Source organism: Anastrepha ludens, chromosome X (assembly GCF_028408465.1).
Source record: "Anastrepha ludens isolate Willacy chromosome X, idAnaLude1.1, whole genome shotgun sequence".
NCBI classification, from domain to species: Eukaryota; Metazoa; Arthropoda; class Insecta; order Diptera; family Tephritidae; genus Anastrepha; species Anastrepha ludens.
Window position 1 is genome coordinate 58052523 of NC_071503.1, and position 17280 is coordinate 58069802.

General features: G+C 41.8%; 1 protein-coding gene across 1 annotated transcript; it reads left to right on the forward strand.

Moving 5' to 3' along the window:
* Positions 1 to 626: 626 nt before the first annotated feature.
* On the forward strand, positions 627 to 3311 carry LOC128870101 (uncharacterized). Its single transcript, XM_054112702.1, has one exon. The coding sequence runs from the start codon at positions 627 to 629 to the stop codon at positions 3309 to 3311; it is 2685 nt and encodes an 894-aa protein (XP_053968677.1).
* The last annotated feature ends 13969 nt before the right edge of the window (positions 3312 to 17280 follow it).

Here is a 17280-nt window from a genome sequence, read left to right on the forward strand (position 1 = left end):
GGCTCACCCTATTCCTTTCACTTCGCTATCTTCTTCATCGCTCAAATTTCTTCTCATCGTTTATTTCGCTCTTTGCTCATTTACACTTTTCGTTGTTATCACTTGCTCATCGTCATTTCTTTGCGCAGAATTCAGTACATCTGCATTGCCAACAACATATATGCACATAGATACATATGTATACCAAACAATACATAAAGCTCACGTCGCCTCGTCTTCGCGTAATTTCCCCTTCACCTAGCATCAATAAAGGAATAGCGGTGCTGAAAATCATTATAAAAGGATTAGCCTAAGCATTTGACATACACTTTTCGTTTTCGATTGCCATCAGCTGCCCCGGTATCGGGGCTTAATTAACCGGGCACTTAATTAACCGTAATTTACTTTCATTGCTTTTATTTCGCTTCGGATTTAAGTAATCTGTGTAAATATTCGGCACATACGTTTATTAAAATAAAGATTTGTGTTCAATTTAACCTTTTGTTTAAATTTGCGGAGTTAAGTCAATTGGGTTGGCCATTCATCATCCATAAATTGGTCCTTCGAGCCGGATTTGAAGAGCTGGCCATCGCCATCGTTGTCAACCAATTGACTTAAGTTTTAATCATCACATACAAGTATTGGAAATGGAGCCTCACAATATACCTGCGGATACGTCACCACCATCAACAACCCCCTTTAGAGAAAGCGATTCGGTGCATCATGAGGCGGGAACACCACGAACTTCCCAATCCGTGTGGTCTCAGGCTAATGATGCGTCTGCTCATTTGAAAACGCAAAATGAGTACCGCATCAAGGTCAAACAGCGTCAACAAATTCTGGATAGAATCAACATCGAACGCATACTTCCGCATCTTAGCAATATTTCCGTGCACGAGCTCGAGGCAAAATTATCGGTACTGGAACGTCAGTACGAATCATTTCACCATCTACAATCAGAATTGGAGCTAATGAACGATGAAGAACTCAATCAACCACATCGGGATACATTCGATGAATCCTTTTGTGCGGCGAAGGCAATAATAGTGCAGCGCATAAATGTGCTTAACCCCGCACGCCGAGAAACTATATTCAACAGCACAGCGATTGCATCTCCGTCACATCGAGTCAACCTTCCGAAGCTTCAACTCACGAAATTCAATGGTCATCATCGAAATTGGATGGATTTTTATAACATGTTTTTAGCGCTCGTTCACAACAACAGCCAATTAGCAAACATCGAGAAGTTTCAGTACCTTCGATCATGTCTCGTCGACTCAGCAGCTAGCCTAATACAATCGTTTGAGGTGACCGATGAAAATTATATCAAGGCGTTGGATCTGTTACGGTCTAGATATGGAAACAAGCGGGTAATTTTCCAAGCTCATATCCAACATATTTTCGAAGTACAGGGAGAAACAAGGCCGAATGCATCATCTATGAGGGCGTTCATAGACGTCGTCAATACCAATTTACGAGCTGTGCAATCACTAGCTTCAAATCAGCAAGTGTCAGATGGCATACTCTTGCATCTGGTATCCTCAAAGCTCAATACAGACACGAAGGCCAAGTGGGAGGAAGAGGTTACCCACTTGTTTGATCAGCGATCAACTGCCATGAGTTTTCATCTGCCCACTTGGGAGGACTTAGCAAAATTCTTAAAACGTCGTTGTCAAATTGCAGATATTTTGGAAGCCGGGCAGCCTAAAACAATCATACCAAGAACTCAGCTAACAACACATAGGCACAACAAACGTGACGAAAAATGGGCTATGGTGACTACCAAACAAGCAAAGTGTGAATTTTGCAATGCGGTTCCCCATCATAATGCCTTCAAATGCGACACGTTCCGTGCAATGGATCCACTTGCAAGATATAACTGTGTGAAAAGACTGAACTTGTGCTTGAATTGCCTTGGATCAGGTCATAAATCGAATGATTGTCCTTCAGTCAATCTCTGTAAACACTGCAATGTAAAACATCATACACTATTACATCGAAATGATTCAGCCATTACCAACATATCACCGAGAGCAGGTTTGCTCTCATCATCTGCTCTTAAGGTGAGTCTCGATCAATCAGAAGTTATTGGAACAGCAATTATTCATGTTTTTAATTCTCGGGGAGAGAGCATCCGAGCTCGCGCTCTGCTAGATTCCGGATCTCAACTGCATTTCATCACGGAGAAATTGGCACAACATTTAAGAGTAACTCAAAAGGGCGTAGATATTGACGTCAGTGGAATAGGTCAAAGGAGAGCAAAGGCACAACATTTATGTTGCATAACGATTAAATCTCTAACCGAAGAGTATAGTGCTACCATTGATGCACTAATCATACCATCCATTACGTCATGTCAACCTAGTCGTCGCACCGATCAGTCAACCATTTCGATTCCAGATACCATTTCCATCGCTGATCCGACATTCAACATACCAGGACAGATTGACATACTCATTGGAGCAGGATTATTTTTTGAGATACTTAGTAAGGGCCAAATACGTCTCAATGGTCCAGTAATACAAAATACCAAATTTGGTTGGGTGGTTGCAGGTGCAATTCCTGCGCACGTAATATCAGCAGCTGATCCATCACCTCCATACAAAGCATTCACATCAGTCACATCAGAGTCCATTTTAGATAAGCTCCTGGAAAGGTTTTGGGCCATCGAAGACATTCAGGCATCGTCATCGTCGATTCTATCATCGGATGAGCTCGAATGTGAATCCTATTTCAGATCTACTACTCACAGGTGTCCCGTTACCAATAAGTTCATTGTTCGCCTTCCATTTCGTGAAGACCCGCATCACCTGGGTGGTTCAGAAGAAACCGCAGGCAAAATAACGTTTTCGTTAGAATCCAAACTGAATCAAAACTCAAATCTTCGCAGAGATTACAATGAATTCATGGAAGAGTATATCAATATGAAGCATATGATTCCAGTTAATTTAGAATATTCACCAAGAAATCGCCTTAACTATATTCCCCACCACGGGGTCACAAAACTTGATAGCTCGACTACTAAGCTGCGGGTAGTCTTTGACGCCTCCTGCAAAACCTCAAATGGATATTGCCTAAACGATATGTTGAGAGTTGGTCCCCAGCTACAAGATACGATATTCACAATTTTGACCCGATTCAGAAGACACAAATGTGTCATTATTGCTGACATTACCAAAATGTATAGGCAAATCTGGGTCGACGAACGAGATACCCAATGGCAATGCATTATCTGGCGCCCTACCTCTCAACAACCACTTACCACATATCAGCTACAAACAGTTACTTATGGTACTAGTTGCGCACCGTACCTTGCTGTAAAATGCCTTTAACAGCTGGCAATTGATGAAGCGAAAACTTACCCAATCGGATCAAAGGTAACACTAAGCGATTTCTATGTAGACAATTTAATAAGTGGCGCAGCTAGTATCGGCGAGGTCATCGAAATCAAAAATCAAACTATAAACTTACTGCGCGGGGTTTCCTTTACGAAAGTTTGCATCGAACGCATCCGAAATTGTTGCCGATATTTTACCAGAAGACAAAGAAGAGACAATTCGTTTCTACGACACTGAGTTTGTAAAAACGTTAGGGTTAAAATGGTCACCAGTTGAGGATTGCTTTCTATTTCATTTGGTAGTGGATAATGGCGTTAAAACTACAAAGCGTTCAATTCTATCAAAATTGTCAAGTTTTTTTGATCCGATAGGTCTCCTCAATCCTTTGATTGTAACATGCAAAATTTTGATGCAACAAATGTGGAAGCTGAAGTCGCCATGGGATGATGAAGTCCCACCCGGGATTAAGGTTCATTGGGAGCTATTCAATAAACAATTACCGCTTTTACAAACATTAAAAATACCCAGGTATGCTAATATTAATATCGATACTAAACTTCACGCACTTGCAGATGCAAGCACTAAGGCATATGGAGCATGTGTGTATGCAGCATGGAGTGATGCATATGGTGAGCATTCGTCACTACTCTGTGCTAAATCTCGAGTGGCACCAACGAAAGAGATTGCATTACCTAGGCTAGAACTTTGTGCAGCCCTAATGGCCGCAGAACTGATGTCAGCAGTTAACAACATACTTAATCTTCCTAGCGCAAATGTATACTGCTGGTCAGATAACACAATTGCGCTTGCTTGGATAGCAGGTGAACAGTCGAGATGGAACGTTTTCGTGGCCAACAGGGTAGCAAAAATACAGCAATTAACGAAAAACTTTTCCTGGAATCACGTACCAACAGACCAGAATCCCGCTGATATTGTATCACGTGGAGCATGTGCCAGCGAACTTTTACAAAATACACTTTGGTGGCACAGACCAGAATTTATCCAACAGAGCTGTGATCATTGGCCTTCAGCAGTGCATGTATTACAAAACGAATTACCAGATCAACGGCTTCAAAGAACTGCATTAATTGCTATTCCAACTTCTGACTTCATTAGTAAACACAAGTATGTTAATAGCTACATGAAATTGCTGAGAATTTTTGCTTATGTAAATCGATTTATTCGTGGATGTCGAAAGCAGTCATCAGTTAATGATTACATCAACATATCGGCACCTGAAATGGATGAAGCATTAGAATTGATATGCAGACACATTCAATATATTTCATTTTCAGAAGACATCCACGCCATTGAGATTGGAGAACAACATCTCAACTCGAAGCTAATTTCATTGTCGCCATTCTTGCATAAGAACTTACTCAGAGTTGGAGGGCGACTTAAAAATTCATTATTGCCTTTTAACAGTAAACATCCAATTCTACTTCCATCATCACACGCATTTGTAAATACATTGATTCGACATTTTCATCATCATCACTTGCACGCCGGAGTCCAAACGCTTCAAAACATTTTGAGAGATAAGTTCTGGATAACAAACGCACGCCATGTTATAAGAAGGGTAATTCACGATAGCGTATTATGCTACCGCAGTAACCCAATTATTGCTGAGCAAATTATGGGGCATCCTCCAGCCGATCGAGTCCAGCAAACTTACCCGTTCGAAGTGACAGGAGTGGATTATTGTGGACCTGTCCTTATAACTCAACGAATTCGCGGCTGTTCACCAATTAAGTCTTATATTGCAGTATTTATTTGTTTTGTAACTAAGGCAGTACACTTAGAAGTTGTACCCAATTTGTCCACACAAGCATTTATAGGTACCTTAAAGAGATTTATTGCTCGACGGGGGAAAAGTCGCAAAATAGTGTCCGACAATGCTACCAATTTTGTGGGTGCCAATCGAGAACTACGCCAGCTTTTGTCCGCTTTCGTTACCAAGGAACATGTAGAAGAGGTTCAACGTACATGCCTGGAGAATGGAATCGAGTGGCAGTTCATACCTCCCAGGTCTCCACACTTTGGTGGACTCTGGGAGAGTGCAGTTAAATTAGCAAAGTAGTTTCTTCGTCGTGCTATCGGAATCACCACCCTAACGTTGGATGAGCTTCAAACTGTTTGTTGTCAATCCGAGGCAATAATCAACAGCCGTCCACTTACACCGATGTCGACAGATGCTAATGACATGCGCCCATTAACACCGGCTCATTTTTTAATAGGACGGCCTCTGACAACAATTCCAGACTCGAACTCTTTGGGCCGTAATGATAGCTTACTGAAGCGCTACCAAATAGTCCAGCAAATACACCAAAATTTTTGGGAAAGATGGCACTGCGAGTATCTTAAAAATTTACAACAGCGAACAAAATGGAAAACGGAATGCCAAAATTTACAAACGAATGACATGGTCTTAATAAAGGAGGAAAATACACCTCCACTTAAGTGGACAACAGGTCGTATCACTGAAGTCAAGCCTGGCGACGATGGTCATGTTCGTGTAGTGGTAGTAAAAACCAGAAATGGTCTACAAACACGAGCAATATCAAAGATTTGCAAATTACCAGTATAATTTGCTGATTATTTTGGAGTAGTTGACTAAAACCGGGGAAGGATGTTAAGGTTTTAAACTTTATTTTCGCATCACCCACAATCTGGGCTCACCCTATTCCTTTCACTTCGCTATCTTCTTCATCGCTCAAACTTCTTCTCATCGTTTATTTCGCTCTTTGCTCATTTACACTTTTCGTTGTTATCACTTGCTCATCGTCATTTCTTTGCGCAGAATTTAGTACATCTGCATTGCCAACAACATATATGCACATAGATACACACATAGGACCACAGAAAGTTCTGGTGACTCCTCGCCATTCAATTTTTTAACTCTTAGCTGGGTTTACCGACCATTGGACGATCGGCACATTCACACTCGGGACATTTTAGAGAAGGAGACTGTTGAGCACTTTCCCTGGATATGTCCGGTCTTGGCAGCTAGACGATTAAGGTCACTGGGTGCTCCTTTCTTCAACATCCTGGGGCAGTGCTTCAACTTAAACCTCATTAACCTTCTCCATTACACATCAACTGCCCTGGGTGCCTGTAGATATCTGCCCGTTGGTTTCAAAGGGGTATTGTATTAAGGAATCAATGACGCAAATCATACATGAACAAATCATGGGTTTGACAGGGTTCTTTGTCAGTCATTGAGTATTACAATTTTGTCAGTAATTAAAATTTGGTCAAGTACCTTTTTGACTAACGAAACCATGATAAACTCATGGTAATGAGGTTGATATAACACAAGTGGTAAATAATTTAATTTTTTTAACGGAGCTAAACGTGCTCTTATGGGATATAATATTGTTCCGGACGGTGAAACTTTGCGAACGGACTGGTTACAATAGCGGGCGAACGAGATGCCAAAACAAAAACATTAATGCGTCTTGCTGGCGACAGCAGATAGGGAGACAGAACTCACCAGAAGATGCGAGATTCCATATCTAGAAATTACGATAGCTGTAAATAATCAGAAGCGCATGTGTATAGGGTATTCAATCGTAAATTAAACGTGTAAGCGAACAAACAAAAAGTAATAATATGATTCACTAAAGCAAGCAAGTGTGTTGCCATTAATTTGACATCCTAGTGGTCGAACTAAAAAAATTATTGTGAGAGTGTTATTCGAAGTTTAGCGTAAGAAAATTCGTAACAATTGGTGTTTTAAAGGGGGGGATAGAGGGGGTATCCCCATCTTAAAACTGAAAATCGCAACCTTCGGAGGCTTATAGTTTTTCAGTAATTTATTGTTTAAGTCGTGTAATTTAGAGAAAAGTTGGTGTTGCCATACACCTGAAATAAAAACGAAGTTTCTATGCAGAGATGTTCAGTGGAGGGTTGATTGTAAATCTGACGTATTTTTGCTGTAATTTAAAATTGAGAAACATTTTTGAAAATATAAACATACAAAAAACAGCGTTGCAGGAGGAAATTTGGAATAAAAGCAGTGCGATTGACTTGATTAAGTTATGCAGGAAAGGTAACGCAAAAAATAGTAAAGTAATTAAAACCCAAAAATTACGGTTTATAAGTAGGTATATTGTATTGCTTCGATCAATTTTACAAACAGGCCCTCATGCTTTTAATAAACAGATTTCTCCCCAAAAATTCGATTATCATGTCTGGGGTGGTTGTAGTTGTCTTTATTAAAAAACTGGTTTTCTTTCAAAAAAATAACCCTCATAAGACCATTTCCGGGTACGCAATACACAGTATTTTTGCGAAGAACTTCTTTTCGCGTGGACTGGGAGTGATACCGTCAGGTTCAGAGAACCTGAAAAGAAACTTCTGTCGAAAAGAACTTCTTTCCGCGTGGGTGGCCTTCGGTCACGCTTCATAAAAATAACTCTAATCAGTCCAAATCCGGGCCCAAAATCCAGAGTATTTTTGCGTAGCATCCTTTCCGCGCAGCCGGCCTTCGGCCGCGCTTCAAAAAAATAAACCCTCATCAGTCCAACTCCGGCTACGCAATCCACAGTATTTTCGCGAAGAAATTCTTTTCGCATGGATTGGGAGTGATACCGTAATGTTCAGAGGAAGTACAAGAAGATGATTCGTGAGTCGGAAAGAGCTTCGTTTAGGGAATTCTGCGGCAGTACTGAATCTCTAAGTGACATGGCGCAATTGGTTAGGATCCTGAAAAGGGATCCAACCGCAAAGCTGGGGTCACTTGGGAAATCTGATGGCTCCTTCACGGAGAAGCAAAGTAAGACATTCAGCTTGCTGATGGACTCTCACTTTCCAGAAAATTAGATAAGCATTGGCCGGCAACAGCCCTAAACGAAACGTTGTCAGACTTGCTACACATTCTCGGCGTGACTGGTACGTTGCCAGATCTATGGTGAATTAAGCCGCCATTCGATTTGCGTCTACAAGTCCTCCGGACCAGATGGCATTTATCCTGCAATGCTAAAGGAAGGCACAGAGTCAGTGACTGCAGCTGTGAAGAAAATCTTCAGCGCATGCCTGGCACTTGCTATTGCACACATATACCACGCTCGTCGAGGATGGTGAGCGTCGCCTTCTTCCCTAAGATTGGGAGAGATGACTACACCAGCCGCAAAAGCTTCAGACCTACCCGCATGACCTCTTTTATCCTGAAAAGTCTCGAACGGCTAGTGGCGTTGCATATGCGTCAGAAGTCGCTGAAGGTTCACCCATTCTCCCCATTTCAGCAAGCCTATCAAAGTGGAAAATCTTGCGAGTCGGCACTACAAAACCTTGTTGCTAGGATATAGCAGGCCATTGACAGAAGGGACTACGTTATCGGCATCTTTTTGGATATAAATGGCAGCATGTACAGCTCTACCAGAAGACATGGTGTAGACCGGGTGCTAGTGAATTGGATTCGTTCAATACTAGCCCAAAAAATCATTACGGTGCGGGCGGAGGAGGCTCTGCTGGTGTCGTCCAGGATTAATAGAGGCTGTCCCCAACGTGGTGTGCTGTCTCCATTGCTCTGGTGCATGGTGATAGATCCTCTACTCACCACCTTAAATGATGCTGGAGTCTACCAACAAGCATATGCGGATGACGTTGCCTGTTTGTTAACGGGCCCTTTGCTTATCAGCATCTGTAGAAAAGCGCAGAAAACTCTGGATCTGATTGACACTTGGTGCTGTGCGAGTGGGCTATCGGCAAACCTCACCAAAACGGGTATTGTCGTCTTTACCAGAATGAGAAAGCTTAATAGACTCGTTCTGCTTAAGCTAAAAGGAGTCACAATCCTGCTATCCAATCGTAAAATATCTTGATAGTACACTTCTTTGGAAGTCCCACGTTGAAACAAAGGCATCCAAAATACTGACAGCTTTCTGGTAGTGCAAAGGTGTCTTTGGGAAAACGTGCTGTCTATCTCCTAGCAAGATCCTATGCATCTACACGGCTATGATAAGACCTATTATAACCTGTGCATCAGTGGTCTGGATCAGTAGACTTTCTCTCGTGGGAGTTAGGAGGACCTTATCGAGACTACAACGCACTGTGGCCATCTGTTGCACCGGAGCTTTTCCGCTTGAAAAGCGATACGGTGTGGTGTTGCCAGAGGCTCAGTTGTGGTCGAAATCTGAATATGAGCTCGGCAAACACTGTGTACGCATTTTCACGGATGGCTTCACGACCGAGAACGCTTCCGGCTCTAGGGTCTACGTGGAATCCAACGGTAAAAAATGCACTTTGCTCGTGGAATGCGTGCACCTGTGTTTCTACATAATACCAATATATATATTGTATATATAAATATATCTATGTAAATGTATATATATGTGTACTTATATAATGTATATATAAAGGGTGATTTTTTAAGAGCTATAGGAAAGTTTTTCAAAAAAACACACGTAAAACTCAGAAAAATGGCATGAAATTTTTATTTAAATCGATAGTACTGTCCATATCATTTAATGTTTGAAGATTATTTCATGCAAATGTTGACCGCGACTGCGCTTCAAATGGTCCATCCGCTTAGTCCAATTTTGGCATACTCGTACCAATTTTTCGACCGGTATCTCACATATAAAAGCTTTAATGTTGTCTTCCAATGCGTTAATTGAAGTAGGCTTGTCTGAATTGACATCAGTTTTAACATAGCCGCACAAAAAATAATCTAGAGGCGTTATATCGCACCATCTGGGTGGCCCATTGACAGGTTCCGAACGTGAAATAAAATGTTCACCGAACTCGCCTCTCAACAAGTCCATTGTTACGCTTGCTGAGCGGCATGTGGCACCGTCTTGCTGAAACCACATATCCTCCAAGTCAAGCAAGATAGCTCCAGCCCATAAACCGCACCAAACTGTGACCTTTTCTGGATACATTCGTAGCTCTTGCAATTCTTCTGGCTGATCTTCACTCCAAAATCGACCATTCTGCTTATGTACGTACCCATGATCCAAAAATGAGCTTCGTCGCTGAACACAATTTTTCGATAAAAAAGTGGATATGTAGCGTTTTTCAATAGGTGCGCTTCTACTTTTTTCCGATAGGGAGGGTGAACGACGCAATATTTTTTATTTTTCGCTTGTCATTTGTAACTTCATTAGTATACATTTCATCATGGGACGCTACACACTTGAGCAACGATAGCAAATCGTGAACATTTTTTATGAAAATAATCGTTCTGTTGCTGCTACTTTAAATCCAAATAATTCCAAAAAATCATTTTCAGTGATGAAGCTCACGTTTGGCTCAATGGCTTTGTCAACAAGCAAAATATGAGTTACTGGGCAGAAAGTAATCCACACGTGATTCATGAGGCACCGTTGCATCCCGAAAAAGTCACTGTTTGGTGCGGTTTACATGCCGGCGGCGTAATTGGCCCATATTTTTTCGTTGACGAGAACCATCGCCACGTTACTGTGAATGGAAATCGATACCGCGACATGATAAACGATTATTTTTGGCCGCAATTGAATGCTATGGACTTAGACGACATGTGGTTTCAACAGGACGGGACCACATGCCACACAGCACACGCTACAATTGATTTGTTGAAGAGTAAGTTCGATGAGCGCATTATTTCCAGAAATGGACCGGTCGAATAGCCGCCGCGCTCGTGTGATTTGACGCCTCTAGACTATTTTCTTTGGGGTTATGTGAAGTCATTGGTCTACAGTAACAAGCCGGCGACGATTTGTGAGCTCAGAGCCAATATTGAACGGGAAATTGCTGGAATTTCGGCCGATTTATGCAAAAGAGTGGTGGAAAATTGGGTTCAACGATTGGACTTCGTAAAACGTGCACGCGGTGGTCATGCAAAAGAAATCGAATTTTACACTTAAATGCATATGTTCAAACTCGATAATAAAAAAAAATTAGTTAAAAAAGTCAAACCGTTTGTGTTTTATTCAAAAAAAAAGTTGAAGCGCTCTTACTGAAAAACGCTTTATTTGCCGTTCGTAGTCGGCTTGAATCTGTAGGTCGCTCCCTTTGTGCCACAACATGAAGACGCACACTACAAATAGGAGGAGCTGGGCCAAACACCCAAAATGGGTGTACGCGCCAATTATATATATATAAATATATATCTTCTTCTTAATTGGCCGAGTTTAACAAAGCGCGCCAGTCGTTTCTTTCCCGTGCTAACCGGCGCCAGTTGGACATACCAAGTGAAGTCAAGTCCTTCTCCACCTGATCTTTCCAACACAGAGGAGGCCTTCCTCTTCCTCTGCTACCACCAGCTGGTACCGCATCGAATACTTTCAGAGCTGGAGCGTTCGTATCTATTCGGACAACATGACCCAGCCAACGTAGCCGCTGGATCTTAATTCGCTGCGCTATGTCTATGTCGCCGTTAAGCTCATAAAGCTCATCGTTCCATCGCCTGCGATATGTGCCGCTGCCAGCGTGCAATGGTCTATACATCTTACGCAGAATCTTTCTCTCAAACACTCCAAGCGTCGCTTCATCGGCTGTTGTCATCGTCCAAGCTTCTGCGCCATACGTTAGGACGGGCATGATGAGAGCCTTGTAGAGTGTTAGTTTTATTCGTCTAGAGAGGTAAGAAAGTAGAGAAAGTAGCACTTGTTGGCAAGAGAGATTCTACGTTGGATTTCAAGGCTGACATTGTTATCTATGTTAATGCTGGTTCCTAAATAAACGAAGTCTTTTACAACCTCGAAATTATAACTGTCAACAGTGACGTGGGTGCCGATACGCGAGTGCGCCGACTGTTTGTTTCAAGACAGGAGGTACTTCGGCTTGTCCTCGTTCACCACCAGACCCATTCGCTTTGCCTCTTTATCCAGTTTGGAGAAGGCAGAACTAACAGCGCGGTTATTAAGGCCGATGATGTCAACATCATCGTCATGCGCCAACAATTTTACGCTCTTATAAAATATTGTGCCTGAGCGTTTAAGTTCTGAGTCTCGTACGATCCTCTCCAACATCAGGTTAAAGAAGTCACACGACAGCGAGTCACCCTGTCTGAAACCTCGTTTGGTATCAAACGGCTCGCAGAGGTCCTTCCCAATTCTGGCGGCACTGCTGGTGTTGAGCAACGTCATCTTTTATAGCCGTATTAGTTTTGTGGGGACTCCAAATTCGGACATCGCTGCATATAGGTAACTCCTTTTCCTACTGTCGAATGCAGCTTTGAAATCGATGAAAAGATTGTGTGTGTGGACTCTTTTATCATTGGTGTTTTACAAGATTGGCATATTTTGAATATTTGGACGATGGTAGACTTTCCAGGTCTAAAGCCACACTGATAAGGTTCAATCAGTTGGTTGACGGTGGTCTTCAGTCTTTCACACAGTACGCTCGCTAGAACCTTATAGGCGATATTTAGAATTGCAGGATCCCCCTTCTTATGGTTTGGACAGATCACACTTAAATTCCAATCGGCAGGCATGTTTTCATCCGACCATATTTTGCATAGAAGCTGATGCATGCACCTTACCAGGTTCTCGCCGCCTTGTCTGAATAGCTCAGTCGGCAGTCCGTCGGCGCTCGCGGCTTTGCTGTTCTTAAGCAGCGTTATCGCTATTCTCACCTCGACAATTCCGTCGTCAACGATTGGGGTATCGGGATCTTCAGTCAGTCACCAGATTGCCGTCTTTGTTCTTACTGGAAAACGCCCCGGTCTTAAATCCTTCTGTAAACTGCCGAACTTTCTGGTAGAATTTTCGGTCGTTGTTCCTATAGGCCAGCATTTCAAACTCTTCGCACTCACGTATTTCGGCCTCTCGTTTCTTCTTTCGGATAATACGTCTCTCTTCTTTTTTTAGCTCTCTGTAGCGATCCCACATGGCTGGCGTTGCGCCCGATCGCAGCGTGGCTCTATAGCTGACATCCTTTCTTTCTGCGGCAGCATGGCATTCCTCGTCGTACCAACTGTTTTCTTGGGCTCGCCGGAATCCGATTTTTTCTTCGGCGGCGGTACGGAGAGAACGAGAAATGTTGCTCCATTGTTCGTGCGTGCCGGTTTGTTGGGCAGTACTCTCTGAGAGCAGGAGTGATAGTCAAGTGGCGAGTCTTCTGGCTGTCTGTTGTGATTGCAGCTTTTCGATGTTGAACATTCTGTGCGTAGGTAGATGTACGTTTTTTTGCTGCACACAGGCATGTGCGCAGTTTGGCTGCAACAAGGTATTGATCCGAGTCGATGTTGGGTCCTCGGATCGTACGCACATCTAATACACTAGAAGCGTGTCTTCCATCTATCACAACATGATCGATCTGGTTTCGGGTTTTTCGATCAGGAGACAGCCAAATGGCTTGGTGAATGTTCTTATGCTGGAATCTGGTGCTGCAGACTACCATGTTTCGGGCCCGGCGAAGTCGATCATCCTCTGTCCGTTACCGGATGTTTCGTTGTGCAGGCTGAATTTTCCGACTGTGGGACCAAAAATTCCCTCCTTGCCCACCCTGGCGTTGAAGTTGCCAAGCACGATTTTTATGTCGTGGCGGAGGCAGCGCTCATAGGAACGTTCCAAGCGCTCATAAAAGGAATCTTTGGTTGCATCATCCTTCTTTTCCGTCGGGGCGTTGGCGCAAACTACCGACATCTTAAACAAAACGGGCTTTGATGCGGATTGTTGCGAAACGCTCGTCCACCCGAGTGAACGACAGTACTTGGCGACGAAGTTTCTCTCCCACAACAAATCCAACACCTAATTGGCGCTCCTTTACATGGCAGCTGTAGTAGACGTCACAAGGTCCTATGGTTTTGTTGGCTTGTCCCTTCCATCGCATCTGTGATGTCAGCCTTTACTCTCACGAGGACATCAACCAGCCGGGCAGTGGCACCTTCCCCATTAAGGAACCGGACATTCCAGGTGCATGCTCTCAAATCGTAATCTTTATTTCGTTTGCGGGGGTCGTCATCAGTGTAGGGAGGTCTCATCCGAGGCTTTTTTAATCTTTTCCTTTGGGGGGATTTTTATGTGGCGGGTTCCCGGCCTTCTCACCTTAGCTCACTCCCTACAGTTTTAGGCCAGCTCCGAACGGCAGATATTTTTTATGCGGAGATTTTTTCATGGCAGAAATGCACTCGGAGGTTTGCCGTTGCCTGCCGAGAGGCGACCGCTATTTAAAACAACTTTTTTTCTTCATTTTGGTTGGTCACGGAGCACAGTGTGGCCGATTCCCAAAAAGCTGGCCAAAAGTCGAAAAAAAAAGTTTCTAGATAGAGTTTTTTTGTCTTTGGGTTGGCTACAGTAATGCCTTGAGTAGTGAAAACCGTTCATAGCAACGTCCTGTACCCTAAGTATCCTCTGTATTTTCAGTCGCAACGTGGACTTCGTTTGAGCATCGTATTACTGTCGATGAATAGTGAAAGTTGTACACATTTGAAAGATTTTGTAATGGAGTAAATTGAACAAAACCAAATGGAATCATCTTCGGAAGGTTAGTAAAATACGAGAAATCTTTAGTACATATCAATACCTCGACACAAAATTTTTAGCTGCAGCAATACGTAGATACATTTTTTGCAATTTTTTTTATAAAATTTGAGTTTTCAAACTGTATAGTAATACAACGCCGTCATATGCTGCTTTGAAACCTGTTAAAGGTTACTCAAAAAAGTAATGGTTACTGAATAAAACAAGATTCAGCTGCTACCTTGCGACCCCGAAAACACATAAATTTACATGCATCTTGATTATGTTCTTGAATATACGCTATTTCACGTGAGGGGGGTGGCCAATAGGGGTGGAAGGGGGTGGATTTTCAAAATTTTAAGATCAAATTCGTAATCAGCGACCCCGAAAACATATAAATTAACATGCATCTTGATCATGTTCTAGAATATACGCTATTTCACGTGAGGGGGTGGCCAATAGGGGTGGAAGGGGGCGGATTTTCAAAATTTTAAGATCAAATTCGTAATCAGCGACCCCGACAACCCCCGAGTAAGAAATTTTGAATCAATTACTTAATTTTTTGAGTTTTGGCCAGCTTTTCGGGAATCGGCCGCACTGTGCGGAGATTCAAATAAACGTACTCCGAATTTCGAATGGTAGTCACGCACCAACTCATTCGGGTACGGCGGCCGTAAAATAGTTGCTAAAATAAGGACAGTGGATGACGAGCCGGTTTATTCAAAATCATATTCATATCCAATGGCGGCTTCGGAATCTGTAAATGAAAAAATTTTGAACTTATTATTATGTTAAGAGGAGAAAATGGCCACATTGGGGATAATTAATCAAAAAATTTTAAAATTAAATTGGAAAACGACGCATTGTTGTCTTTTGAGAAAGCAAAACGGATTTTGTCGTCAGAGAATGTGCTTCTCCTGTGTCCTGATCATACTTTTGATCTGACAACAGATGCATCAGCACATGCTGTTGCGATAGTGTTATCGCAGGGAGGAAGACCAAGTACCATGATTTCGAGAACGTTATTATATGCCGAAGAGCTTTATGGATAAAGAGAACTTTTAGCAATTGTGTGGGCTCTTCAAGAACGTCGAAATTATTTGTATGGGGTAAGGCATTTGAACATTTTAACGGACCATTAACCCTTAACCTTTGCTGTTTCTGATATGAATCGAAATGCAAAGATAAAGCGTTGGTAGTATTCGTTGAGGAATTTTCTCCTAAGCCTTTTTAAAAACCCGGTAAGAATAATCTTGTTGCCGATGCATTGCCCCGGCAGCACATACATAAGTGCTGTAGAACATTCAAAAGATTCTTCATCCGTTACTATGCATAGTGAAGAGTCTTTATTCGAAGTAATTTCAGCAGTCGAGACCCCGGTGCACTCATTCCGGAACCAAATAATACTAATACCGAAAATTGTTTCCAAATAAAAGATAAGACATCAAATCACATTCAAAACAAAACTGGATATTGTGGCGTTAGTTGGAGAATGCAATAATACTTACTTTGCAAACGTTATTCAATGCGATTTATCGACTTTAGGCAAAATTCAGAATAAAATTGTAAGGAAATTCCCATTAGTAAAATTTCGTTATACTGCGAAAAGATAGATAGGTAAATGACATTTTTAAAGAGTTTTCAATCAAGAGGATAAAGTCTGTTAGACTTCAAACAAAAGAATAGGAAGTAAGTTTTCTAAAATTTTTATTGAAAAAATGGTACAGAAGGACTTAGGTTCCACCTTTCCAATAGACACAAAGGCGGTTCATAAATGCACCTTTTTTCATAAGTTTTTTTTTTCATTTTTTTCATTTTTTCCTTTTCTTTTTAGATTTTTAATGTGACTGTTCAGTGAGCGATTGGGAGCAAAATAACTGATTTTTCAAAATCAAATTATATACCGATAACAGATGGAAAAGTTGCAATTTGGGAAAATATTCTCCAAGCAGACATTTACCAGATTATCAGACTAATAGATACTCTCTAAAATCATCACAGACATGCATAACGTAGAAATTTAATAGGTACGGAACTCAGGTATTATATATTGCCGGAACGACAGACTTTGACGACTTTAATGAGGTGAAATACAGGGACACGGCGCTCAATGAAGCTAATGAACGTTAATTCTCTATTAACATGCAAATACAATTACAAATAAACAAAACTGAGACAGTCAGCCGAATTTTAAAAATCACCAAAGAAAATGCAATAGATATAGGGAAGTTGTTTGGATTACTGATAGCTAGATAAAGAGCGCTAATAACGGGCTTGGGCAATATCATTTATTCCGTCCTTTTAGGGAAACTAAGCATTGTTAAACCATTGTTGTTGATTCAATGAAATTTCAAAAACATTGATCACTGAGTACAGCGTCAACGTTAGTGCTAGCATAAATGCAATGCACGTCGTAAAGTAAAAAGATATGACCGTTCGCTTCGGTGCAGTTCATTCAAGTAGAAAAGAGAGAATGAGAGAATTTACATTTGCTTTATAGTATTGAATGAATCCAAAAAAAACACTTCAATATTTTTCGTACAATACATTATCTGACGGGACATATTCAATATTTA